Here is a 27387-nt window from a genome sequence, read left to right as displayed (position 1 = left end):
GTCCCTGCCCGTTCCTCTGGTGCCACTGCTGGGCCCTCAGAGCAGAGCCTGGGTCCTGCTCAGAGCCCTCCCTACAGACAGGGCTGAGGGCCCCTCTGGAGGCTGGACAGCCCCAGCTCCCTCAGCCTTTCCAGTCCCTAAATCATCTCCGCTCCAGGAGCTCCCTGTGTCCCTTATCCTGAGGAGCCCAGGACTGGACACGGGAGTGGCCAGATGCGGTCTCGAACTCGTGGCTTACCTCTCGGCAGCGGGAGGGCGGTGCCGGCGCTGCCGCAAGGGGCGCTGGAGCGCCGAGTGCATCGATCGCGGCCGTCCATCCGTGCATCGGTGCTCGGCTCCCTGGGCAGCGCCCGCCCAGCCCTGCTCGTCCCCCGCCATTTCGCACCGGGACGGGAAGGAAAGGGACCTGGAGCGGGAAGGGAAACGAGAGGAGAGGTAGGGACGCGACGCGGGCACGGCGGGTGCCGGGAGCTCACGCGGCACGGTCAGCCAGGTACTGCCTATTCTCACCCCGCCGAGCCGGGGCGACCCTTTTCCTTCCTTCCTTGCCCGCTTTCCCTCCGAGGTGGGAAGCGCAGCCGGCGCCCCCTTTCTCCCCCATCGCCGTTGCTCCTTCCGTCTCCTTTTCCCTCTCCTGTCCTGCTGCTCCCGCCGGCATCCCCCGGAGCCGCATTCTCTTCCCTTCCCGGCGGGAGGGGACAGGTGGCCAACGCCCTGCGGGACTCGGCGCTCGCCCGAGGCATCCCCCACCCCTTCCTGAGCCCTCATGGATTTTTTATTTTTCCCCCCTTCACTCCTTCTCGCAAATCCTTAAACCCGGAAAGTTGGGGCGACGCGGGCGCGGCGCTGGCGGGGGCAGAGGGAGCCGGGGCGGGGCGGGCGATGCCCCGGAGCCGCGGGGGTCCCGCAGGCGCGGCTCGCCCGGCAATTAAAAATTAATAAAACCCACCATAAACTGTGCAGGGGAAGCCGGCGGGAGAAGCCGTGCTCGCCCTGTCTCCTGTCCAGGCACGAGAGACGCGTTCCGGCTGTGAGCTTCATCCCGAGGGGAGCTGGGACGCTCCGGGCGGGCTCCGCCAGGCACCGGGAGGAAGCAGCGGGGAACTAAATCTCTAAGTGGATTAATTCCCTGCACGAAATACTCATTTCGCTTTTCCCGGAATTCAGCGCCTTTTAAATTTATTTACTGTGGGGTTTGTTGTTAGGGTTTTTTTGGTGTATTGTTTTCTGGTTTTTTTTTTTACTTATTTCTTTTAATCTCGGTGTGACCGCTGCCTGTCGGCCGAGTGCCCATTCTAATATTCCCTGTGCGTGTAATATTTGAGGAACAGCATTCCCTCATCCCTTTTTGTCTTGTCTTGCAGGAAGGGAGCTGCTTCCCGGTAATAGTAGAGGATCCTGACGCTGAATGAGAAGGCACCGGCAGCATCCTCGTTAGTGGGAGCCCAGCTCTGCTTAATGTTGGTTTCTTTGTCATCAGGTCTGCTAAAAAATGACAGAGTATAAACTTGTGGTGGTTGGAGCTGGTGGTGTAGGCAAGAGCGCCTTGACAATACAGCTAATCCAGAATCACTTTGTGGATGAATATGACCCCACAATAGAGGTAAACACTTCCATCTCATGCTTTTTGTGAGGGGAGATTATCAGTGAATATTGGTGCTTCTTTCCTTTTGCATACTTACCACAAGGACAGGGCTTTATGGTAAAAAGAGCTCAGAGATAATCTGCATTGGAGACAGAATTGCTGTGCTTCTTGATCTGGCTGTGGAACAACAGCTGCAGTAACAAATTACCAGTTTTGATAAATTAAAAGCATGGCGTTAACTGTCGTGTATCCTTGGGCAGTGTGAATGCGGGTGTTTAGGATCTCCATGACAAAGTATTTGCAAACTCACTTGAAAACTCTTGGTGAAGCCCTTTATAGCTTTGTGCAACCTCTTAAATGGGACGTTTTTCTTTATATAAGAAGGAAAATTAGTGGTTGTGAAATGTGTGTGCCACTCTTTCTCAGCTCCTGTCGGGGATCTGTTTCACACAGGGAGAAATGAGTCCTAGGATGTTGCAGTGAATGAAGCAAAAATTGGAGCCTGTTTTGTTTTGGTTTTTTTCTTTCTTTAAACACACCAGTACGAGTTTCCCTATCTAGAGAAGATGTTTTAAGATAGCTTCTGAAATGGATTGTTTGAAATACATTGCTCAGTACCTCAGTATTTGAAACTGTTTATAAAAGTTGTGCTGTTTTAAAGGTTTATAATAAGCAGGCAAGCTCTGCCTTTTAAATACAAGAAAAATACTGGTGTTGTCTGAAATCTCCTGTGGGTCGTTGCATTTAACAACCTCAGACTCTATAAAAGGAGAAATGACACCATAACTTACCTGGTTTTTATGTTCCCAGCACTGAAGCTCTGCATCTCATGACTTCATTTATACGTTTATCCAGCAAGGCACTTGCACGCTCACTTGAAGGAATCACAAGGGTTTAAATCTGGGCTTAAAATGGAGACTTGGGAAGTGTGTAGCTAGTGATTTTCAGGGACAAGCAGGAGGAGCCAGTGCCCTGAGGTAGCACAGATTTAGTGAGGGCCTAAGCCCAAACAGAGATGTGTTGACTTGAGGTTCTTTCCATGTGTCTTCTTGTCTGTCTCTTGCATGGCCAAGTAACACCTTGCTTGCAGATGGTTTTGTGACTAGACCTGTGCAGAAAACTCTGTTTGACTTACACCAGCAGAGCAGCTCTTTCTTAAAGAAAGTCTTAAAACAACAACCCCAAACACTCTCTAAAATCACACCAAACTTGCTGAGAGGAACCAGCCAAATGGGATTTTACTTTTTCCTGCAAAAATACCTTTGGAGGCTGTTGGTCTTTGATGCTTTTTCATAATTACCTGGGTTTGTCTTAGGTTAGAGATGTGTTTAAACACTGCAGAAAGTGGATGCAGGTTCCATCTTATAAGTTGTCACTGTGTAAACAGTTTAGGAACACAGAAACTGAAATACCTGTATTCCTGGAGCACTTGAGGGATTTTGCTGTCCCTCCAGTTGAGTGATTTGAAGGACATTAAACACATTTTTAATGTAAAATAATAAAATGGAAATACAGTTCCTTATAGAATGAACTGAAAATCCCCGAACTGTGTCTTTCATTCATGGAATCGTAGGCTGGTTTGGGTTGGAGGGGACCTTAAAGATCATCTTGTTCCCATGGGCAGGGACACCTTCTACAAGACCAGGGTGCTCGAAGCCCTGTCCAACCTGGCCGTGGCCATTTCCAGGGATGGGGCACACAAATTCAGTGCTGTGGTCCAGAATCCATGTGTTCTTTAAGAATGACACCAAATTAACTGGTAATTAAGCAACCTAAGAGGTTTTGCCAGCATTCACATCTTGTCACATGGAGCAGCATTAATTTCTGCTCCTTTTACACGCTCTTGTCTACTAGATGCTGTTCTTATCTTGTAAATTCTGAGGCCTCGGGGATGGAAACTGTATCTTCCTCCCCCTGGTAACTGGCCTTGCATGCGCTCACACCTGAGTAAGCAGTAATTCAGTGCCAACAAGGACAGGCTGTGATTTGGAGTGGGAACAAAAATAAAAATTTGGTTTATATGCTCCAGTTCATGCTTGGGCAGAATCCACTTGGTTGAGAAGGGTTGGTGATGGTGTTTCCTGTGTAGGTGTAGTTGTGATGCTGATCAAAGAACAGTGGCTGTGGAGTGGGTTTTAGGCAGTATGAGGAGATAAAGCTAAAATTGCCTTGACTGGTAAATAATTAGGATAGTTCAGTGGTGTCTACTACTGTTGTTTGCCACTTAGTACTGTTTTCTTTCATTGCCATACAGCAGAATACTTCTTTTTCCTGCAGATAATCATGCTAAATAATTTTGGGTAAGATAGAGGAGATAGTTCAGTGTTTGTTTTCCATGGTATATTTCATAACTACACAGTTAGTGAATAATTCTAAATATTTGCTGTGATTAACAGAATGAAACTCCACACTTCTAAAATTCTCATGTTGTGAAGACATAATATGGTGGAGCAGAGGGAAAAAACACACTAATTACTTAATCACAGGTGCCTTTACAATGTTAATTTCGCTGCTGCTTTTTGGTGGAATGAACCTAATGATTCAACAAATAACCTGATTGGAAAACGTCAAGTTTCAGGGCCTGCTTGAGTGTTTTATTACTTGAATCTGAGCGCAGCAGATGGCAGGGCAGGGGGAGGACTGAAAATGGGTGTTTGGGTGACTGCAGTTGTTCAGATATCGATGCTTTATGTGTGTTTCGCAGTCCAATGCTTTATTTGAAGGAGATGTCTGAGCAAGGATATATAGCCAAGTAATTTTAAGTGTTTTATTTTAAATTAAATGGGCAGCAACCGTTGTAAATCTGGTCTGAGCAGTTGGGGCAGTGCCCTCTACTGGCGGAGGCTGAGTAAATCTTACTTGTGCTCACTTGACTTTCTTTCATTTTTTAGCTTTTTTTCATTTTCAGGACATTTCAGCCCTAAATATGTGTCGTCTTTAAAACGTTCCAGAGTAAGAGCAGCTTTCCTAGCTGCTTGTCAGAGATTTTGAAATTGGATTAGCCAAATCCCTCGGCTGATTTAGGAATACTGATATTTAAGTCTGTGTTCTTAAATGGCCTGTGCCTTTGTGAAACAAGCACCAATATTTAGTAATAGCTTAGTCTTAGGAGCTGTGATTTTTTTAGCATTAAATCTGTAGTATAATGAAGGTTTGTGGGGTAACAATTACTTGCCTAGATGGGATTTATTAAGCACTGGGGTTTTTTTTAGCTAAATAGCTAAATTCCTTATGTAATGTAAAGCTGAGATTTCATATAATATTTTCTTATCAGTGCTCATGAGCATATGGAATTATTACTCCTTTAACATAATTGTTGCTGTTTTTTATGGCTTGTGAAAGACCAATAAAAGCAGGTTATGTGATCAATGAAATTTTTTAAAGTTATGTGCTGTATACTTGGGACAACTGGAATTTCACATTTGAAGCTGGGTAGGAATTAATCTTCTAGTTTGCATCATTTCTAGTTTGCATTTTGTTTTTACTTAATAGTGTCAAGTGTGAATTTCAGGTTTGATGTTTTGCAAGGGGGAGGGGAAAAAGGCCAAAAATAAAAATATTTATTATTTCACTCATCTGGAAATCATAAGCTTCAATTTTCTCTCCCACATCTTTATTTTCCTTCTGCTTCAAGTCCCATCACTCGGTAGTAGCTAAGATTTTCTCCCCAGAAGTGGCAAAGCAACATAGCACCTCAAAATAGTAATTTTTGTATCTGTGCTCTGCTTTTTGCTGGTGTATCTTTGCTGCTACTGCCAACATGGTAGGCAGTTCTTAAAAGCAATTTTCTCTTAAAAATTATTTTCTTTGATGAAAATTACTTAAAGCTTTTGTGTAGTGCTCATTTGAGGGGAATTTCTTTCCCTTTGAAGTCCTTAAGATGGAAAGCAATAGTACAGGCTTTTCAAGAACTGCTTTTCATCTTTTTGAACTAGCAGTCAAATTGCAAGAAGAGAAAACGCAAGCTTTGTAAAAATGTCTGGTATAATGATAGAATTTCTACTAGTACTGTGGTAAAGGTATTCTAGGACATGGGGGATCTGCTCTTGAATGGAAGTGTTGGAATGAAGATGCATCCTTAGGTTTGGGGGTTTTTTGTAATTTTTTCCCTTTAAACAGCAAGACAGAATATTAGTTATATTTTAAAACACAGTGGAGCTTGTGTGTTTCTCAGCTGTATCAATATTTAAACATGGCTTTAAAGTTTCTGGAGTAACTTCCCCACTTATTACCTGGACACTGAATTTGCACTTCTGTGAAATAAATAGTCCCAAAATCATGTTGGAGGCAAGATTCTATCTTTAAGGTAAACAGTAAGTATTGTTTTATCTGATATCATGAGCCTGGATGACATTTAACAGTAAATGTGAGGTTACAGAGTTGGTTTGGTTTAAAATACTGGTTATTTACAATTAACTCCTGCTTGTTTCTTAACATGAGCAACAGGAAGGAACAGAATCTTTTGTAACATTACAAATGGATAGAAATTGCCTAAGAGTACGTGTGCTGTGCATTCAAATGGGTAGAAAGGAAGGTAGGCTGTCCTTGCAGCTGGCTGGAACTGCAATTTTAATTCTTTAATTCCCTTCTCAGTAGCTTAGGTTCACTCCTGTACAGTGTCAGAACAGCAGCAATGTTGCGTTAATCTTGAGCCAAGGAAGCTGGAAGGTGACAGCAGGAGCTGGTGTTCATGCCTGGTATTTGTTACAAGAGCTGTTTACTGGGAATAATTCATGGTGCTGGTTGATGACACCTTTTCCAAGCTCATTGCCTTGGCTTTATTTCAAGCACAGAGGTGTTTATAGAAATTATTGGGCATGTAATGCTCACCTTCTTACTTCTAAGACTGTGTACTCATAGAAGCCTGGCACCTAAACAGGGATGTAATAAAATCTAATAGCTGGTGGGACTTTGTAGCCACTTCAGTCAGTGACCTGAAAGCTTTGATTTGATAGCATTGAAATAATTTGTTCTGACATCTCTGTGAACCAGCCTGTCAGGGTTTTAATATGGCTCTGTTGGTCTGTCCTGGCTGAAAAGCTTCAATTTCAAATACATCTGCTCAATTTTGGTAACTTAACAACAGATACCATTATACACACCTGCTCAGGCATACAAAACAGATTTCTGTCCCAAACACTGAAGGCTTTTTATTCTTCTATTCCTTTTCAGTAGCTAAGATTTTTGGCGTTGTCTTACTTGTGTATTTTTTCTGGTTTATTATTTTGTGCATTCTTGTAGCATAGAATGAGGGACAAATTGTGGTTGAAATAACAAAAAATTAAAATAAAATAAAGTTTTATATAAATTAGCAAGCTTTAGCACAGTCAAACCTTTTCAGTCACTCTGATTCCTGGTAAATAATTTGATTATCTCCAGATTTACTGATGTTCAAAACCTTACCTGTTTGTGGTTAACCAAGGTGTATTTTTTCCCTAGGATTCCTACAGGAAGCAAGTAGTAATTGATGGAGAAACCTGTCTCTTGGATATTCTTGATACAGCAGGTCAAGAAGAATACAGTGCAATGAGGGACCAGTATATGAGAACAGGGGAAGGCTTCCTGTGTGTGTTTGCCATAAACAATACAAAGTCTTTTGAAGATATTCACCATTATAGGTGTGTATATGAAGAGATAATCCACCAGCTCTTGTTATTAGCTGGGAAGGGGGCTTGTTCTTCCTCTGGATAATACAGTGATCTCTCATCAAATAGGGAAAATCTGAAAATTAACAATATTGCAGCTTATTTGTGCATCTGTTATCTGGAATTTTGGGTAGTCTGGAAATCTGCCTCGCTCATAAATGAGGTGTAAATTATTGTGACTTAGTTTTCTGAGTCAAGACTTACCCAAAGAAAATTCTGTCTGTTCCATTGATGGAATTGTTTGCTAAGATGGAAAAACTGAAGCTATTGTAATTGTACAGATGGTAAGGGCAATTGCTGGTTTTGTTTGGGGCTGGAGGGGGAAATCCAGGGAATGTTGTGAGAAGAATAACCTTTGTGAACCCTGATGCCTGAGGAGGACAAACACACAAAACCAAAGCTCCAAAATGACAGTAAAAACCAACTTGTTACTAATTTCTTCATATTATTTTCTTTGAAAGAATTAGTTAAGAATTCCAACTCATGCTTTCTTTGTCAACTACACTGATTTAGAAATGGAAGCAGTCTCTGGTGATTCCATAGCAGATCATTTATAACTTAATACCTTACTGTTATCCCTGAATTCTCCCTATTAGAAGCCAATGCAATTCCCACCAAAGATGACTGAGTTCATCAGCATCAGCCTAAGGTTAGTCCCAAACATGTTAGTCTATCCACAGTTAGGTAGTAGTAATAATAATAATAGTAATACCACAAATGGGTTTCCTGTAGGTTTAGAGGAGGAAGGGAAAAAGGCAAGAAAGATGTTGGTGTAAGGGGAAGAAGGAGCATAGAGGTTTTCATGAGGAATTTTTGTTTTTAAAGAGAGTTGCAGATTTGCATAAGAAGACCTTCACAGTTTATTTCAAAGAGTGTTTGGAATTGAGTGCTGGAAATTCTTCTGTGCAGTGACAGACCTGTGGGTGACCTTCTAGGCGTGAAGCTGATTGATCATAAAGAGCTGGAAACAGTGTATATTTTAATGAGGGAACACACTGCTAGATTATTTGGGAAGGCAGAAGTAATGAAATTAATGATTTTTCTTCAAGATTCCTCACAAGTACATCTAACATCTTTGAAGATGCTTTCTAACTAGTGCTTGAAAGGACTCTTACTAAATATCTCTCTGTAGACAGCCAGACCAGTGGTCTTCAGAGTTGTAAACCCCCTTAGTGCAGATTTTTTAATGCTGTCTTTACTTAAAGAACAAAAGAAAATCACAACCTCCCCCCAAAACCAAACCAAAATCAAGACAGCAGACACAGAGCTTTTGGCAGTGTTTTGGCAAATGAATGGAGTATTATGAATATGAGAGGTAAGTATAAGATTAATACCAGAGCTTGTTAAGCTTATTCTGATACTAGCTGCTGCAAAGCTAAAAGAAATATTTTAAAAAACCAGTGTAATGACATTAACCTCTATAGTAGTTTGTAAAATGTCAGGCTGTTGGTTGGTTGGTTGTTTTTATTTAGTAAGATGCTAAACTTGATGGTGACAGGATTGATCCGTTTATTGTTTAGTGGCTTCCAACAGTGCATGTGCAGTAGATTAACATAAAGAATGATGTTCAGCTCTGTTAATTTAATGTTTTAACTGTTTTAAAATCTGTATAAACTATTAATACTTTTTAAATGCAATCTTCTCTTTTTCTTTGTTTTTAGGGAACAAATAAAGAGAGTTAAAGACTCAGAAGATGTCCCAATGGTGCTAGTAGGTAACAAATGCGATTTGCCTTCCAGAACAGTAGATACAAAACAAGCTCAGGATTTAGCAAGAAGTTACGGAATTCCTTTCATTGAAACATCAGCAAAGACAAGACAGGTAAAGCTCAAAACTTCCCAGATGCAAAGGCAGAGCTTTCACCTGAATTACCATAATGTTAATTATTCCAGGCATTGACATTTGCTTAGTCATATAAATGGATGCATTTCTGCAGATTGGAACTCCTTGGGGTGTTTCTTCTTTCTGTCAACTTGCTTATAATTGATAATTGCTTATGGATGAGTGATTGATTGGCTTCAAGTGGGCAGACTCTGAGTGAGACCTGGCCTGCTGTTACTCTCTTCTGTGTCAGGTGTTTGCAGCATTCTTGACTTTGTGAGAAGCTTTAATAGAATAGCAATTCTTTTCTTTTAATGGAAAAGCACTTCTCCTTAGAGGTGAAATGCTTTTTTTCCCTCAGCAAGAGGATTAAACAGACAAGCAACTAATTAGTTTATTCTGATTTAAGTGTTTTCATTAATAAGAAAAGAATTTTTCCTTGAGGCATCGATTCTCTAATTACGGGGACATGCTTGATACACCTAAGCAATTGACCTTCAGGCTATTTCTGAAGTTCCTGAATTAGTTGTTTGTGTAAAATGATACTTTTCCTAAGACTTTAGAGCTCACTCTTGATCTATTGTAGCTCACTGGTCCTTTCAGTGCCTCTCTTGGGCTGTGTGAGGGCACAGGTGACGAGAGTGGCACATCTGAGCTTTCAGGAGAAGAGAAACTATGGATAGAGGTGGAACCAGTTCAGTCCTTCTGGAAGAAAGCAATCTTGAAAAATGCTGGTTGGTGGTTTCTCTTTAGTACAAATTAGAACAGGCCTAGAGTGTTAAGAGTGGCTCCTACTCTGCATAATCAGCAGTGTTATGTGCAGGTTGTGAATCAAATTCAGGAGGTAAGTAAGGGCAGAATGCTGCAGTTGGAGTAACTGCTCAGAATTTCTGAAGAGATCCAGTTAAATCACCTGGCAAAATTTCCTCATAGCTTGTAAGGCACGTTTGGATCTGAGAAATGAGTATTTTACTAGTGCAAATTTGCTCCACCCACCCAAGTTTTTGACAAGTTGAAACCTGGGCTAATTAGTGAAACTTCACAAAGCAATGCTAACTTCTGGCAACCAAGGAAGTCTCTGTTGGGTAGGATTAAAAAAACAAAAGCAGAATTACCAACCTTGAATGACTGAGAATAAATTAGGCCACACAATTGTCCTGAAGAAGGGGGGCATACAAGTGGACTGAATAATGACAGTGGCTTTGTTTGGAAGGTGCTGTATTAGTGGCTGTCATGGAGATAGGAGGGTGAAAAAATAACTCTGAAATTACATTTTAGGTTTGAAACAATAGAAGTGCTACACCAATATCTAGGTTTTAGTTTGTTCAATCTGTTTTATACAGCATCAGGCTTTGTTGGGGAAATACTCCTTTTGTATAGCCACTTCTATTAAAAAGGATATTTGAAAACAAAGATGCCCAGTAGAACCTGTTGGATTTGAAAAGGTGGCACCACTAGGGATGGCTGCTCATTCTTTTCCAGTGCTGTTCAGAGCTTGTTATGCTATGAAATTCCTTCATAGGATGCCATGTAAATAAAATATTATTGGGAAGAAAAACGGGCATTGGAGAAAGAACTAGAATTTAGTTATAAAAAGAGGATCTAAATGTTAGTGTATGTGATTGTATATACATGTGTGTGTGTATATGCATAGAATGATTTTTCAGTCACACTGTCATATATATAAATATGTGTATGTGTAAATATATAAATATATACAGACATACACACACCTTCTTCAAAAGTAATTTTAAATTAGGGGAGTCAAACCATTTTGGGAACTGCATAGGCCTGTGTGCTATAGTTTTATTCACTCTTTGTCTGAAAGTCAGTACATAAATAAAATTCTGATACTCTCTGTCCTCATGGAGACCTTCCAAGTATGAACAGATGCAGCTGGTGGTCTTCTGGAGTCTGTGGAAACTGCCATGAATCTTTCAAAGTAGGAGCCTTCTTTTCTATTCCTGTCCTTACCTTCCACCACATGGAAACAACATCACTAATGCCCTGCTGAAAGGCACCATTTTCTTGCCTCTGCCCTTTCCTATGCCCAGTTCTGCTGGAGCTCAGAGGGAATCAGAAATGTTTCTGCAGAAGGAGGCTGGGAAGGTGGAAATGGGAGGGAGTTGTCAGAGTAGACTTTTTTGATTGCCAAGACACTTTCAAAAGGATTGCATGCTCATGCAGGATGATATCTCACTTCAACTAAGTTTTTAAGATTTTAAAAAATTCATAAGCAAGGACAGAAAATAGAAGAATACCGAAATGAAGTACAGAAATAAGTTGTTCTAGAAGTTAGTGTGTTTGGGTTCTGACTGAGAATAAAGATGTGAACTTCAACTCACAGCAAGAAGATGGTGTTTTAAGCCAAATTCCTCTGTGAATTTTCAAACAAATCATTGAATTCATCAGTGAAACCTTGCCTTAGTGGGCCCTACAACTTGGGTATAAGGCTACAGATTATTAATATTTTCAAATGTACCACTGACTGAAATCAGTAATGTAATTTATGAAAATTAGTGATAGTCCTGTTTCTGAAAGTAAGCAAGTGGCATTACTGGTGGTTTTGTAAGGCCATGAGCATTTACTCATCCTTTCACAATCCTTATGGAAAAGGGGATGAATGGCTTAGGTTTATTTTGATTGCTGATTTTGCTTTTCTCTGTTTGACATAAGCTTTGTATTCAGGTTCTTCCCTGTCTATGTGAACATATAGCTCCAAATATTATCAATAATATCAGTGAGAGATGAGGGACAAACTTGATTTATCCCCACCAAAGCTACACCTGCCATTCTTTATTGGGCTTCTCCATGCCTGGGAGTTACACAGGGCAAAGCTGTGAGGCCAAACCACCTCAATGTGGTTTGACTGTAGGGCTTTGTTTCCCTTGGAATATTTTAGCTTTCCTGCTGGTATTAGATTCACAGGGAAAGCAGATGATTGAGCATTATTGCAAGCGTAGTAAAGGGTTTCCCAAAGATTGAGGTGTCATTATTTAGAATACATGCTTAAACGTACTTTTGAAGTGTGTAATGAAGAAGTTGAGCTAAATCACCAGAATGCTGCTAAAAAAGCATTTTGGTTATTTCAGCTGTCTGATGTACAGTGGGTTAGACCCCAGCCTTGTGATGAAACTAAGTTGAGAACCTATGCTTGGTCTGGTGAAGTAACTGGGGCAGTATTTACAGAAATTCATTCCTACGTATCCTACAGTTAAAATTCATGGCTAACTGATAACACAGTTTGCTTGAACCATTTTTTTAGGGGTTTGTCATGTCTTTTTAATGATACTGTATCACTCCAAGCCATTTTTAATACAGTTCTTGTGTACAGGTTTCATCTTAAAGCTTTGTTTTCAATGATCTTTAACTTGGTCAGACTTTTTACACTGGGCGTTGAGTTTTTTCTTGTCACTTGTCTGTTGTAAGGTAGAACTTTTCTGGAAGAGCTTAGTCCTCTCCCAGGGACAAAGCTCCAAGGGTAGAAAGTTTTGGTTGCTTTTAGAAAATAAGCTGTGATAAAGTGTTTAAGGATGGGCACAGAACAGTTTTGAGTTGTCAGGGCTAACTTTCATTTCCTTTAAGCGCTACAGAAGTGGAACTTGGGAAGATTCCTGTTTGGGATACTTTGGTCTGGGATTGAAACAGCCTTTCTTTGCACATGGTCATATTTTAAATGGAGTGTTTGGCTGTCATTCAGGAGGCAAAAGGACCTCAAAAACATTGCCTCAAAGTCCTGGGTTCCTTGGGCTGTTTGGATTTTGAAGTTTATAATAACTGCCAAAGGGTATTTTTGCTTCCTGCTCTGACAGCTAAAAGAACTGATTAGTTCCATTTTATTTATATGGTCATTGCTTATTGAAGGAAAAAAATACTAGAGAGTCTTAAATTGGTATTAAAATTACTTAAGTTTGTAGGATTGGCATCTGGCTCTTTAAAATGTCACCTTGGGCTAATGCTATAAGCAAATATGTGCATGTACAGATTTTCTTTCAGAATAATCTCTTTCAGCAGGGTTCATAAGTCTGTTCTTGGTGGTGGCAGTAATAGCAATTTCTTTTCTCACTCTGTGTCTCTCAATCTCTCTGCATTGCTAAAGCAAATTACAGCTCCTACTGGTGATGGGAAAGTTGGCAATAAATGTTACTCAACAATTGTTACATAATTTTTAATGTGAAAGCTCCATAATCAAATTACATCTTTCTACTGCAAAACAGTAGATTTGTGAAAGTGCTGATTTTTGTACAGCCTGTGCTTTGGCACATAGCAGCTGATCAATGTTTGCTGTTTGCACTTCAGAAAGAAACTTCCATTCCTTCGAGAAAAACATGGAAGTATGAGCTTTACTTGGATTTTGCCTGTTTTAGTGGTTTTCTTTATATTTTGCAACCTGACATACCTGGAACGTAAGACTTGTCTATACTTCACTACATCCTGAGAGGGCACATTATGCATTTACAGGGAAATACAATCCAAAAAATAAATTAATTCATTTAATCTTCAAATTGAAGAGGCTTGTAGTTCAGAACCCTCAAAGAACCCTTAAACTGTAAGGATTAAGCAACAGTGTGTTAAAAATAAATGTTAAGTGTGATAACCTGTGGCACAGGTCATGCAAAATGACCCAGTAACTGTGGTTGTAAATGCTGGCTGGCTTTTGTTGTTCAGTCCATAATATGAAGATGAAATGGAGAGAGAATTTATGAAAAATCTGCCAAATAAAAGCCCAGACTGCCCATTGGTAGTAATAAAGCTTTGGGGCTTAAGTGGTTGTGCTGCTTACCATGATCATCAGTGTGTTGTGGTTTTATTTTCAAATGATGAGTTTGTATTAAATTAATAACCCTGTTAATCTGATTGAGGAGACAAGTACTGAGATTGATAGTAAGGCAGAGGAGAGATTTGCTCTCCCCTTAAAAAGCAGCAGTGGAACATTTTTCATGTTGTTCTAATAGGAACATCCTCACAGATTGATCTAAAGCCTTAAATTCATGCACAGATACACTAATTTTGAAATATTTTAACTTAGAGCTGGTGCTGTATCTCTTTATATTGTGTTTGGTTAAAAATGTCTTCAGTCTGTGTACATTTATTTTTTTTAAAGCTTGTAGTTTATATCCAAGTGGCCTAAATGCAGAGCTGCAGAAAAGTAAGTTGTGAGACCAGAGAACTAAAACATGTAGCTCTGTCATCCCTGGAACACCTGAGGAGCATTTCTGCAGCAGATTAAGATCTGAGCAGCAGAACTTCACAGATTGTTTGCATTTAGGTGTTGTTAAGGCACCCTCTTGGTTGCTGAGTCTGGCCAGAGGAACAGATCAGGTGTGTCTTGTTGATGTAGCAACACTCTTAAATACTACAATAATGAACATTTGCTGCCATGGCTCTGATACCACTTTTCCTAAATTTAATAGCACAGTGCTTGCTTTGTGAAGTTAGTAGTTTTAAAAACCAACACTGCCACATATTTAGTATTCTTAGAAAATTTTATTTCTTTATAACCACTTTGGAAATCACCTGGAGGGACTTTTTTATTACTTCGTTAGCTTGATCCATGGATTTTTGCAAAGTTCCCCTTCTGACCTAAAGAACAGAAGATGAAGGAGCTTGCTTTTCTTTGCCCAAACAGTAACATGTTCTCACTTTGGCTCAAAACTGCAAGTGGGTGGTTTAACTATGTGTATTCATAAGTACCCCCTACTTCACAATCCAGTGAGGTTTTGTGGCTCCTGCATACATCCATGCCCACAGAAATGTGGGAATATTCAGTACACAAGCAGTATCATTTTCAGCAATGGAAGAAAAGAAGTCTTGCTCTTTTTTAGGCCCAGTGTTACCATGCACAGAAGAAAAGCAGGGCTTGAAGCATAGATATTCGCAATGATTGGTAATCAAGAAAGTTTTTATCAAGCAGTAAATGAGCAAGCCCAGCATTTTAAATACATAAATGGAGCTCCATATACTTTTCTCAAGTAAAGCTCATAATTTCAGTGGTTTTGTTGTGGTTTTTTCCCCTTCCATGGGTGTCCAGTTTGTCTCAGTCATTAACAAAGCAGTTTTTAAGGAGTTGTGTTTTACAATGCAGAGAGTGGAGGATGCTTTTTATACATTGGTGCGAGAGATCCGACAGTACAGAGTGAAAAAAATCAGCAAAGAAGAAAAGACTCCAGGGTGTGTGAAAATTAAAAAATGCCTTGTAATGTAACAGGGTAAGTTTGTAATGTACCAGGGTAAGTGTTGCAAATCACTTGCCAAATAAAACTGATTGAGAGTGTCTTGCCAATCAGACTTTTTGTGGCTAATCAATGACATAATTTCAGATATAAAACCAATCACATTTCAGTGTCCTCAATATGGATTTGCATTGTTTTGAGGGGTTTTGATAAGTGGATTAACAAAAAGTCTTTACTGCATATTGAATTTTCCAGCTGGGAAATGGAGTCACAGTTCTGAGTGAGAAGAAGAGGAAGGAGTTTTATTAGGAATATATTGCTGATACTGTTGAGGTGAATATTGGTTGAAGCTTCAGGCTGATGAACTGAGGGGAGAAGATTATAACACAAGTCCTCCTCACATGCAGAAATAGGAGGTTCCTAATCCAGCAAAACAGTGTTTAACTGGTGTACAGGATTTTTTAATTCTCAGGCCCTTCTTTATGCCATGCTATTTTTTCCTTGTTCTTCTCCAGCTTAAAAAATTTACCTTTACCATTTCTAGGGGTTTTTTTTGTCAACTGTAATGCCGTGAGTGATCCAGATTTGGACAAAATAAGGTTTCATCTTTTTTTGAGAGCCTTTACAAGAGGTAGGGGTGAAGGAACACTGGAGGAGGAGAGGGAACTAAACTAAAACCAACAAGAAAGTACCAAAAAACCCCAATACCCAAATCCAAAATCTCAAAAAAACTTTTTTTTTTTTTTTTTTTTTTTTTTTTTTTTTTAATCTATGTATTCTGCTGTAAGAAAAAATGGAGGAGGTGAAGAAGAAACTGGAATGGAAGAAGTGCTTGTCTAAATCACTTCAGTGCTTTTTGAGCAAACCATTGGAGCAGCTCCTTGCAGATATTCCTATCCCATTAATTCTTTACCTCCTTCTGCACCAGTGCAGAGAGTTGTTGCTCCTTATATATTTGTCCCAAGTGGAGGATGACCTGGAATTTCCCATTCTGTAAAAGAAAAGCTGTTCATTTTTCAAGGTGTGTGTTTGTACTTAAGAATATGTGGCAGAGAAGTAGTAGAATTTGGGTTGTATCTTCCAGAGACTGTCACAGTGTGGGAATGTTCTCCTCAGGGAGTTTTGTTTCTCTTTCTGGGGAAAAATTTTTGATTCATATCAATTTTTACTAGATCTGCTCAGGCTTGATAGTCTCATCTTTTAAGTGATGAATGACTGCTCAGAGGTAATTATTTAGATTTTTTTTTCTAAAGAAAACTGTGAAGTCCGCTTTCCTGGAGATGTTCAGGAAATGACTGGATGTGGCACTTAATGCCATGACATAGTTTACAAGGTGTTGATCAGTCAGAGGTTAGACTTGATGTGCTTGGAGATCATTTCCAACCTTAATGATACGATTCAGTCACTTTGTGACACTCTTTGCATCACAGGTTTTCATTGCAGGAAGCTGGAAACTTCAGTCATTAAACTCCCTAGTACTGCATCCAAATATTACTAAAATTGGTGCCATCAGAACACCTTTTTTATCCTTCCCTGCTATCAAAAAACAACAGAAGCTGAGCAAGATGACTTTTGATGAGAACAATAGAAATTAAGTTGCTTAAACCCTGTAGCCTTCTGGAAACTAATTTTGCTGTTACTTGGTGTGTTACTGGTGAAACCATACACAAAGTAGAATTTTTTTTATACTGGGACTTGAAAGATGCTGACTCTTGTCTGCTTTCCCTTTCTGTTGGGAGAATGAGAATAGGATGGTGGGAATTGTGTTTTTCAGTGGAAGGATTTTTGCAGATTGTAAGGTTCTTATTTATGTCTCAGAACATCCTTTCCTTCTGCCAGCTTCCTGCTTTCTTTCTAGTGATGTCCAAGAGAAGTATTTGGGGGGGTTTTGCACCTTTTTTTTCTCTCCCCCCCCCCCATGAGGGGAGTCTTCTGTCAGCAGTGGATATTGTTGAGTTTTGGATGTTTGTTGTTGTGTTTTCTTTTTTCCCTGTACCCTGTTTAGAAAATAGTCTTGGATCTAAGGCTCTAGAACTTCAGGAGTCTGCTTAGGGAAGGAATTGTTTGCCTTTATTCCCGAGTGAATTCTGCATGGTATTGATGGGCATTTGCAGCAACTTCATATTTAGGGAGTTGAGCTGGAGGAAGCATATTCCAAAATTATTAGGGCACAGTTGTAGTTCAGTAGTGATTTGAGTGGAATGAGAAGTCTGGTATTTAAACCAGCCTGACTTGTATTACTTTCCAGTCAGTAAAAAAATGTATTATTTCAGTCTGATGTGTATTAGGTGGGTAAGGAGAGCAGCACCTGATGGTGTGAGCCTTACACCTGGAATTTTAGACTTCAGAAATATTCATTGTAACACAGACTGCAATGACAGTATTCTGTGAATAATCTAGTTGGACGGTTCAGAGTGTTTTTCTCCCTCTTGGAATATTGTTTATCTTCTTGCTGCCTGTGGGATGCCTTTTTAAGTTCTGTTAGTCTTGCACAAGGAGACTGAAAACTTTGACTGCCCAGACTGCTATGAACTGCTGATGCTTTCTGAAAGTTTCATTCCTTTGGCTGTTACACAGTAAAGCAGAAAGGACAACACATCTTTTGCTCTATTTGTAATTTCCATCTAGCAGGGAGAAACTTCTAAATCTCCATGTGAAATCCTCAAAAGAACTTGTTCCATGAAAGTGTCTGATTTTTAAACTAAAAAGCGCGCTACAAGCAGACATCTAGGTAATGCAATTTGGGTTGAGCTGGGTTAGTAGTGAAAAGTTTGAATTGCAAAAGTTCTAGATTTGAATTTAAAAATGCCTAAATTCTTGATTCAAACTGCAATTTAATGGTTTCTCTCCATAGTACTACAGAGGTGTACAAATAGCTTCTATTCCTTGTGACTGATACATGTGTGTATGTATATATGCATTATATATTAAAATATTTATATATAAAAATTATATATATAAAATTATATATCTATTAAAATACATATTATAATATAACAGATATATATAATATACAGTATATATAATATGTATTATATATAATATATTATATATAATATAATTATATATATTATATATATAAAAAATATAAGAAAGAACTCCTACAATATAGAACTTGTTTAAGGGTTATTTTTAGCACTGGTATTTTAAGGAATTCCAAATTCCTTATGATTTTGGTGTTTGTTATTGCCAGCCAGGTTCGTTGCCCAGTCTCATGCATGCTTGTGGTCCTGCTGCCACATCTCCAGGCTCCTCTGCAGCCATTGGGACTATGTGGGGCTCCAAAAGCAGACTTGTAGCCAGGAGCAGGCTGTTCCTGTGGGATCAGTTCTGCTGTTTCTGTTCCCTCTGCCCTTTGGAAGAACAAGGGCCGGGAGCAAGGCCTGTCAGTGCTCCTTTAGTGAGGCTCTGTGGTTTAGTTCTGAGCCTGCACAGCCTGTGAGTTTCTAATCTGAGCCTGTATTTAGTGCTCTCATTCAGTACATCTTCGCTTCCCCAAAGGCTCGCACACAATAAGTGCATTGTCAGAGGGAGGAAGGTCAGCTGCCTGCAGTCCCTTCCTACTGAAAAAGGTGACTGGAAAGGTTGGCAGCCTTTGATCTCATGGCGTTGATGCCTCAGGGACCTTCTGGAGACAGTATCCACTACTTATATTTCTGGGCAGGCTGAAAAGACCTCCCTTTACCTTGTGCTCTCCACTTCTAACTCACAAGTGATCTAAGCCTAGTTTTGTTTGTCATGTTCTATTAATGACCTGAATTGAAGATGAATTGTAGCAGGACCAAACATGATCAATAATTAGTGAGGCTTTGTCTACAGAGGTGTAAATGCAAGGATGAAGGGCAGGTCAGTTCTGTAGCCTACTCTAGTGAAAAGTGTCCCTGCCTGCAGCAGGGGATTGGAATGAGATGATCTTTAAGACCCCTTCTAACACAAACTGTTCTATGATTCTGTGTTGCAACATGTGCTGTATTTAACAGATCATCGTCTTACTAGGTAGAAAAAAAATGTCAGTGTTGATTGGGAAGACTGGGTATTACTTTGTACAAGTTATTTTCTCTGCATTTATTTTAAAATAAGTTTAATGAGGTAGGATTGCGTGTTTGAGTACTTAAATTGCAATTTTAAGTGTGACTCATTTGAAGGCACCAACTGAAAGCCAGTTCTGAAAGGTGGTTCTCTAAGGCCATGTGGAGTCTTGAGCAGAGGTTGTTCTTATATGGTTCTTATGTTATAAGAACAAAACGCTTGTTTTATCTGTTGTGATTCATTCTTAGTTCTGTGCTCCTCCTTAATACTGAGACCTGCAGTGGAATCATGAACTGTTGCTACTTCTGTAGCATTTTCCTACTAGAACATTGCTAAATATTCTCCTTGTGCTGAAGCTGTAAGCGAAATACACTACTTCTCTCTAAAGTAATACCAAGTATCTTTAATTTTACAAAAACTAATGAGTGACATGACCTTTTGCAGAAATAAGGCTGTTTTCCCACTAGGGAAATCAATTTTATATTGGTCAATAACGCCTCAAAATGTAGAACAGGTTGTTTGCAAGGTCTTGTAATGTGCAAAAGTGTGCTATTAATATTGGGAGATACACTGCCAAGGACTTTGAACATCAGTTGTGTGTAAATGTTTTATGAACCTGAAGATTTTAAATAAATTTAGACTGTGCTTAGTGCTGCCTTTTAAGTGAAGCTATTTCACACCTCCTTGTTGATATTTTTTATATATCTATTAAAATACATATTATAATATAACAGATATATATAATATACAGTATATATAATATGTATTATATATAATATATTATATATAATATAATTATATATATTATATATATAAAAAATATAAGAAAGAACTCCTACAATATAGAACTTGTTTAAGGGTTATTTTTAGCACTGGTATTTTAAGGAATTCCAAATTCCTTATGATTTTGGTGTTTGTTATTGCCAGCCAGGTTCGTTGCCCAGTCTCATGCATGCTTGTGGTCCTGCTGCCACATCTCCAGGCTCCTCTGCAGCCATTGGGACTATGTGGGGCTCCAAAAGCAGACTTGTAGCCAGGAGCAGGCTGTTCCTGTGGGATCAGTTCTGCTGTTTCTGTTCCCTCTGCCCTTTGGAAGAACAAGGGCCGGGAGCAAGGCCTGTCAGTGCTCCTTTAGTGAGGCTCTGTGGTTTAGTTCTGAGCCTGCACAGCCTGTGAGTTTCTAATCTGAGCCTGTATTTAGTGCTCTCATTCAGTACATCTTCACTTCCCCAAAGGCTCGCACACAATAAGTGCATTGTCAGAGGGAGGAAGGTCAGCTGCCTGCAGTCCCTTCCTACTGAAAAAGGTGACTGGAAAGGTTGGCAGCCTTTGATCTCATGGCGTTGATGCCTCAGGGACCTTCTGGAGACAGTATCCACTACTTATATTTCTGGGCAGGCTGAAAAGACCTCCCTTTACCTTGTGCTCTCCACTTCTAACTCACAAGTGATCTACTAGTTTTGTTTGTCATGTTCTATTAATGACCTGAATTGAAGATGAATTGTAGCAGGACCAAACATGATCAATAATTAGTGAGGCTTTGTCTACAGAGGTGTAAATGCAAGGATGAAGGGCAGGTCAGTTCTGTAGCCTACTCTAGTGAAAAGTGTCCCTGCCTGCAGCAGGGGATTGGAATGAGATGATCTTTAAGACCCCTTCTAACACAAACTGTTCTATGATTCTGTGTTGCAACATGTGCTGTATTTAACAGATCATCGTCTTACTAGGTAGAAAAAAAATGTCAGTGTTGATTGGGAAGACTGGGTATTACTTTGTACAAGTTATTTTCTCTGCATTTATTTTAAAATAAGTTTAATGAGGTAGGATTGCGTGTTTGAGTACTTAAATTGCAATTTTAAGTGTGACTCATTTGAAGGCACCAACTGAAAGCCAGTTCTGAAAGGTGGTTCTCTAAGGCCATGTGGAGTCTTGAGCAGAGGTTGTTCTTATATGGTTCTTATGTTATAAGAACAAAACGCTTGTTTTATCTGTTGTGATTCATTCTTAGTTCTGTGCTCCTCCTTAATACTGAGACCTGCAGTGGAATCATGAACTGTTGCTACTTCTGTAGCATTTTCCTACTAGAACATTGCTAAATATTCTCCTTGTGCTGAAGCTGTAAGCGAAATACACTACTTCTCTCTAAAGTAATACCAAGTATCTTTAATTTTACAAAAACTAATGAGTGACATGACCTTTTGCAGAAATAAGGCTGTTTTCCCACTAGGGAAATCAATTTTATATTGGTCAATAACGCCTCAAAATGTAGAACAGGTTGTTTGCAAGGTCTTGTAATGTGCAAAAGTGTGCTATTAATATTGGGAGATACACTGCCAAGGACTTTGAACATCAGTTGTGTGTAAATGTTTTATGAACCTGAAGATTTTAAATAAATTTAGACTGTGCTTAGTGCTGCCTTTTAAGTGAAGCTATTTCACACCTCCTTGTTGTTTGGACTTTTCTTGGTAGGTTTCATCACCACTTGGAGTTTGGCTGAAACAGTAACGTATTAGGTGATTTTTGGCTTTTTGTTTTTTCAGAGTTCACTTTCAGTTCTTTACTGAAGTAGGCATAGAGGAGGAAATGCAGAGTGTTGTGGGGTTTTTTGGCAGCTTGAAGGCAAACTTGTGAGACTGAATTTCTAGACCCAGTTCTATAGTGATGCATTTGGCTGTGATACACTATCATTTCTCAAAGATATAAGGAGTAAGGCAGCAAAGAGTCAAGAAAATGTTTATCTTAAGGATTTTATAACCACCTGTACTCAAATTATTAAATGTAAAGGCAAGACTGACAGCATGAGTACTTTGGTGGGACTTTAAGCAACCTTAGAGCAAGGCCATAAATTGTTTCCCTTAAGTTGTAACAAAGTACATTGTATAACATTGTACTTGATAGTGGTCCACATCAGCCTTTTAGATATGCTGGTCTCTTTAGATCAGAGTTAACTTTGGTCAGCTGTAATTACCTCTGAAAATAATGAGAAACTACTCAGTGTGAACAAACTTCAGCTTTTGTGTCTATAGCTGAAATCTTGGAGCCGTGGAGATTTTAAGTGGCTATCCAGCACCAGGGAGAATGTGTTTCAAGTGTCCTTTACTTTCAGAGTTGAATAGAATGATGAATCAAATAACTGATCATGAGCACGTGGGATTTGATCAATTTGCATGTGTAAAGATTTATAAAACTGTGGTGTGATTACTATACCAAAGTGCCTGAGAAATGATGAGAATATGTGGATAAACTATAACTATGTATTTGGTATTGAATAATTGGTACAACTATTAGAATTCATATTCCAGAGCTGTATATAGATTATTAAAGCATAAATAAAGATTGTTAATGCCTCACAACTTTGCTGTGAAGGTGCTGAGGCTGGGGCACAGGTTGCCCAGAGAAGCTGTGGCTGCTCCATCCCTGGAAGTGTCCTAGGCCAGGTTGGATGGGGTTTGGAGCAGCCTGGGACAGTGGAAGGTGTTGGGGTTGGAACTGGAGGATCTTCAATCCAGGCCATTCTATGATTCTGTGATAATATGTACTTAAAACCAGATTGTGAGGTGTTAGTATATAAATAAACACTCTGTATATGATACTTTTCTAGCCTGAAGTGGGGCAAGGTGTGCTCTTGGAGATGGAGACAAGGGCAGCACATACTTCATTACCAACACCAACAATGGAATTTCATCTGTGGGCACCTGTGAGTAACCTGCAGGATGCCCTAAGGCCAGTTTAGAAGCAGCTGAGCAATAGGGCAGCAGGTGTCAGCTCCTGCTGGCACCAAAGCAGTTCCTTCAGGTGGTTGTGTCAGTGCTGCTCAGAATTCCAGAAAGGAACAGGATTAGTCCTGCAGCCAGGATTCATGGTTCAAAGGATGGCAGGTAGGCAGCCAAATGTGCTGATGGAACCCCCCCTCACATGGCCAGGGAGGGACACAGGCTGTACCTCAGCAGGCCTGTGAGTCTGAACCTCATCCTAATTTGTATCTTCTGTGTCTTTTCAGGGTGTTGATGATGCTTTCTACACATTAGTTCGAGAAATCAGAAAACACAAAGAGAAGATGAGCAAAGATGGTAAAAAGAAGAAAAAGAAGACAAAGACAAAGTGTATAATTATGTAAATACAATTTATCCTTATTCTTAAGAAGTACTGAAGTAATTTTGTACATTACACTAAATTATTAGCATTTGTTTTAGCATTACTTTACTTTCTGCTTCATGATCCTGTTAGCTTTACCTGAATGCTTGTTTTAAATGACAGTGGAAACTTCATTCCTCTTAAAGTGCCAGTATTCTTTGACTGTTGGTTCTTGAACTAGCAATGCCTGTGAAAATAAAAAAAAATTAAAATAACAAAAACCCCAAACAAACAAAAAAATACCCACAAAAAACCTGAGAACTCTTAGGACTATTTGGTGCATGTACAGTTGCTAACTTCCTATTTTTCTTACTGATTGTGAACTTCTGTTCTGTGTTCAAAGCAAACAAATGATGCTCTACACATTTTAACATCTCCTCTGAATTTTTGGGTTTATAAATTTGGTTGGGAAAAAGGACTAGTTAGCAAAAGAAACTTTCATTTCAGCCTTTCCTTTATTTTAGATTGATTGCAATAGAGAAAGACCAGAAGCCTTTATAGTCTTCCTGTAGATTTTGCTTCTAGGCATCTAGTCTTGTAGCATTTCAAATCAACTTTAATGAATGTAAAGAGAAAACTTTCAAAAAAAATTTCACTGCAATTTGTCACGGTCACTCCTTAAATACTCTATTTTTTTTATAAAAATTAAAAAAAAAAAAAAAAAGAAAAAAATCTAAAAATACAACAATGCACACCTGGCAATGGAAAAAGTTCTAATTAGGTTGATTCGCTGTTGTTAAATGCATTGCTTTAAGAGCTTCACTGACTTTTTGTGTCTGAAGAGCAAGGTGAAATCCCCCTGTGTCAAAGCTTTGAGTAGCTTTGTTCAGTAGGGTCAGGAGTTCACCCTGGGTGTCTCTAGGAAATACTAGAATGCCTTAACAGAGAAGTTGATTCAAATTCTTAGGTTAATTCATACAAGGACTCAGAATTTACATAAGAATTAAATCAAAATCAGTCCTGAATTACGTAGTGGAGTAAAACCATTCTTTCCCTGCCCCCCCCCAAGAGTGGCATTAAATGTTTCCAGATGCCCATTTTATGCAAAATAGGGGAGAAATTCTAAATTCCAGCAACATTAGATGAGTGAATGAAAGAGTTGAATTTAGCTGCTTCATACAAATAATTTGGAAATCCACTATGCCATGGAAATGGTGTGGAATTTGCACAATCTTGCATAGAACATGATTTCCAGAGTCAGTGTTGTTTATGTGATGTCTGTGAAGTACTGATTCAATGGTTGGTGAGTGACATTCCAGTGTCTAGACTGTCATGAAGCTATACCAAGAGTTTAATGTTGTCTTTTTCTGTGATTAAGTTCTCTTGTGATTTTTGTTCTTCTCTTCCCCCAATTTTTTTTTTTTTTTCTGATTGGAATTAATGCAGGATTTTTGCAGGAGCTTTTTACTTTTTGGTACTGCAGTAGCCTAGTTATCCACTTAAGTATGAGCCAGTAGTTGCAGTATTTCCGGTTCCTGGTGTCTCCCTGTAAATGTAGAGATGTTTCAGGAGAGCTATGGTTCCTGAAGGTGCACTTCTCCACAGGAGCTGACTCAGCTGCAGAGTGACACTGGAAGGTGTGACTCTGGTGTACCCAAAAAATAAAACACAAGATATTGAAGTAGTATAGTTCAGGACACTGGAAAATTTGGAACAGGGAATAGCAGCATTGCCATAACTTGAGGTATTCCATGGACATTTTACACATGTATGTAAAAATTGGACTGTGTAACGTGGACCATTTCTGTGAAAAGTATTATTTTGCTTCTACAAAAAAATCTCAGAGTGACTGTTGTAGGTGGGGACCCGCAAAGCTGGCAGGGAACACAGAGTGTCTGAATTGCTCCGTTTTCTTTAATTCCATTGTGTCTGGGAGAAATCAGGCATTTTCTTGCCTGTGCCCCCTGTTCCCACCCTTCACCAAAATCCAGATTCCTCCACTCTCTTGGGTTTCCTGTGGTCAGGATGACCCCGAGAGTCCTTTTTTCCCAGCTCGATGGTTGAAGGAGTCGGAATTCCTTGGCTCTGGTTTTCAAGGTTGTTGATTGTCTCTTATCTAAAACATTCTTTTTCTGACCTGCAGAGGTCTGTTCAACAGGTCCGTCCGAGGCACACTGCCTGCCCTTGGGCTGGTGTCAACATTTTATGCTATGAACTATGTGTACTTTATTTACCATTATTTTCCAATACCTGTCACCTATGTTAGACTGTCTACTTTTACTCTAAACCAATCCAAAAGTGCTAGCATCACACAGAAGATGGAGGCTAGGAATAAGAAGGAAGAAGGACAGGACAACGCCCAAATCCCTCCATCTTGCCTCCTAGACCCCTATAGTAAAATCCCCAAAATTCCACTTTTCATCCTGTGATAAATTCATTATCATTCTACTTAAACTTTGTGACTTGTAATTCTTCATACAAGGTTGGTAATTTGCTCCATGGGTTAGAATCAAAATCCCAAGTGTCTTTGGCTTCCTTCCAAGATTCCCCAGCCCCCTGCCAGGGGCTCGAGCCATCCAGGGCACCCAGAGGGGTGTCCTGGGTTCTGACACCACTCCTCTCAGCTTCAGTGTGAAATCTAAGTTATGAAATAGTCTGAAAAACAGTAAGAGGAGAACTTAACTTTATACTGTAAGGACAAATAGGAGTAAGAACAGATTCTTAATGTCACAAAATATTTCAGAGCTTCCAAGGTTAAAATGTGTTGGAGACAGTTACTTGCGCATTTTAAACACTCTTGATAATAGACAACATAGCAAAAGTGGGTTGTAAGCCTTGAGCAAATGGAAGTAATCTTAAGGTTATTTTAATTTTGGTAACTGAGTCACACTGCATGTCAGATGAGGGCTGGTGTAAAATTCTGATGTTAATTTAACTTAAAGCTGTTAGGAGACTTTGTAGCTGAAATATCTTATTCATCAAAAGTGGGTTTCTATAGCTCTGCTATGAAGCTCTATATGAACCAATGCTGGGGTTTTTCAGCAAAAGTGAGCTGTAGCTGCCAGTCTAATTAAATTAGTACAAAATCCATTTAAATTAGCCCTTATTTACTTGGAAAAAAACCTACCCCATCCTTGCCACTGTTGTGCAGTTTTGTCTTCCTGCTTGTTGAGATTTGGTGAAGCACGTTGGATTGCAGCTTGCACAAGTTGCTCCATCATCACTGCCATGTCCTGCCCTGTTTGAGATGCTTCCACAGAACATCCCTGGGTGCTGTGTCCTGAGAGCAACTCCTGAGCAAACCTAGGAGTCACTGCCTATGTCACGATGTCAAACTGCCTTGTGTCAGGGAGTAACACCTTCTTACAGCAGCTATATGTAACTCTGCTAAATACCTGGATCCTTGGTTTGCTCCAAAAGGAATTATTCTGACCAGTTTCAGTGCCCTGAAATTTTTTGCTACTCTTCTGCTGTGTGGGCTTTGTTGCAGTAACAGGATAGTGGGTAAATACTGACACACACAATCTTCTGCTCTTGTCTAGACTATAAAGCAATACAATTATTACCTTCAAAGACCATCAAACTGTAAAACAAATCATTGTGTCTCAAGTTTACATAAAGCTACATAGATGGTAAATCTTTCCTAACATTTCTTTATTCCACTGTCTTGTGTTTTCATGTTGAAAATACTTCTGCTTTTTCCTCTTGAGTGCCAACTTCTTACTAGAATGACTTCTTAATGTAATATGTTTACCTGGAATGTATTTTAACTATTTTTGTATAGTGTAAACTGAAACATGCACATTTTGTACATTGTGCTTTATTGGATGTGGAACATATGCAGTGTGATCCAGTTTTTCCATAATTTGGTTGTGTGACCTAGGAATGTTGGTCATGCCAGACATTAAGTTAAAAAAAAAGGAAAAAAAAAAGACCACTGTTTGTTTTAAAATTTTTAATGTTTTTAGGAGTATGTGCTGTGAGGTGATCTGGAATTTGTCATTTTGTCAAACTGTACTGCTCCTATTTATTGTAATGTAATAAAAAATAGTTATTGTGA

The 27387-nt window shown here is 39.4% G+C and overlaps 1 protein-coding gene across 3 annotated transcripts; it reads left to right on the top strand.

The window, feature by feature from the left end:
* The first annotated feature begins 310 nt into the window (after nucleotides 1-310).
* KRAS (KRAS proto-oncogene, GTPase) lies at nucleotides 311-27387 on the top strand. Of its 3 annotated transcripts, XM_041469613.1 has the most exons (6): nucleotides 359-493; nucleotides 1365-1382; nucleotides 1481-1603; nucleotides 7025-7203; nucleotides 8892-9051; nucleotides 23254-27387. In XM_041469613.1, the coding sequence occupies exons 3-6, from the start codon at nucleotides 1493-1495 to the stop codon at nucleotides 23368-23370; spliced, it is 567 nt and encodes a 188-aa protein (XP_041325547.1). In that variant the 5' UTR covers nucleotides 359-493; nucleotides 1365-1382; nucleotides 1481-1492; the 3' UTR covers nucleotides 23371-27387. The 3 variants fall into 3 exon arrangements, with proteins under 3 accessions (XP_041325546.1, XP_041325547.1, XP_041325548.1); XM_041469612.1 differs by having other exon boundaries at nucleotides 311-435; nucleotides 1365-1603; XM_041469614.1 differs by lacking the exon at nucleotides 1365-1382.

The sequence above is a fragment of the Pyrgilauda ruficollis genome, unplaced genomic scaffold, assembly GCF_017590135.1.
Source record: "Pyrgilauda ruficollis isolate IOZ18807 unplaced genomic scaffold, ASM1759013v1 scaffold238, whole genome shotgun sequence".
In the NCBI taxonomy this organism is placed as follows: Eukaryota; Metazoa; Chordata; class Aves; order Passeriformes; family Passeridae; genus Pyrgilauda; species Pyrgilauda ruficollis.
This window is presented reverse-complemented; position numbering and strand designations above follow the sequence as displayed.

What these genes read in the sequence shown, in the direction of transcription:
- KRAS (XM_041469612.1), top strand. Translation starts at nt 1,493, where the DNA reads ATGACAGAGTATAAACTTGTGGTGGTTGGAGCTGGTGGTGTAGGCAAG. An exon ending in GAAGATATTCACCATTATAG is followed by an intron (nt 7,204 to 8,891) that starts GTGTGTATATGA and finishes CTTTGTTTTTAG; the next exon opens with GGAACAAATAAAGAGAGTTA. An exon ending in CATCAGCAAAGACAAGACAG is followed by an intron (nt 9,052 to 23,253) that starts GTAAAGCTCAAA and finishes GTGTCTTTTCAG; the next exon opens with GGTGTTGATGATGCTTTCTA.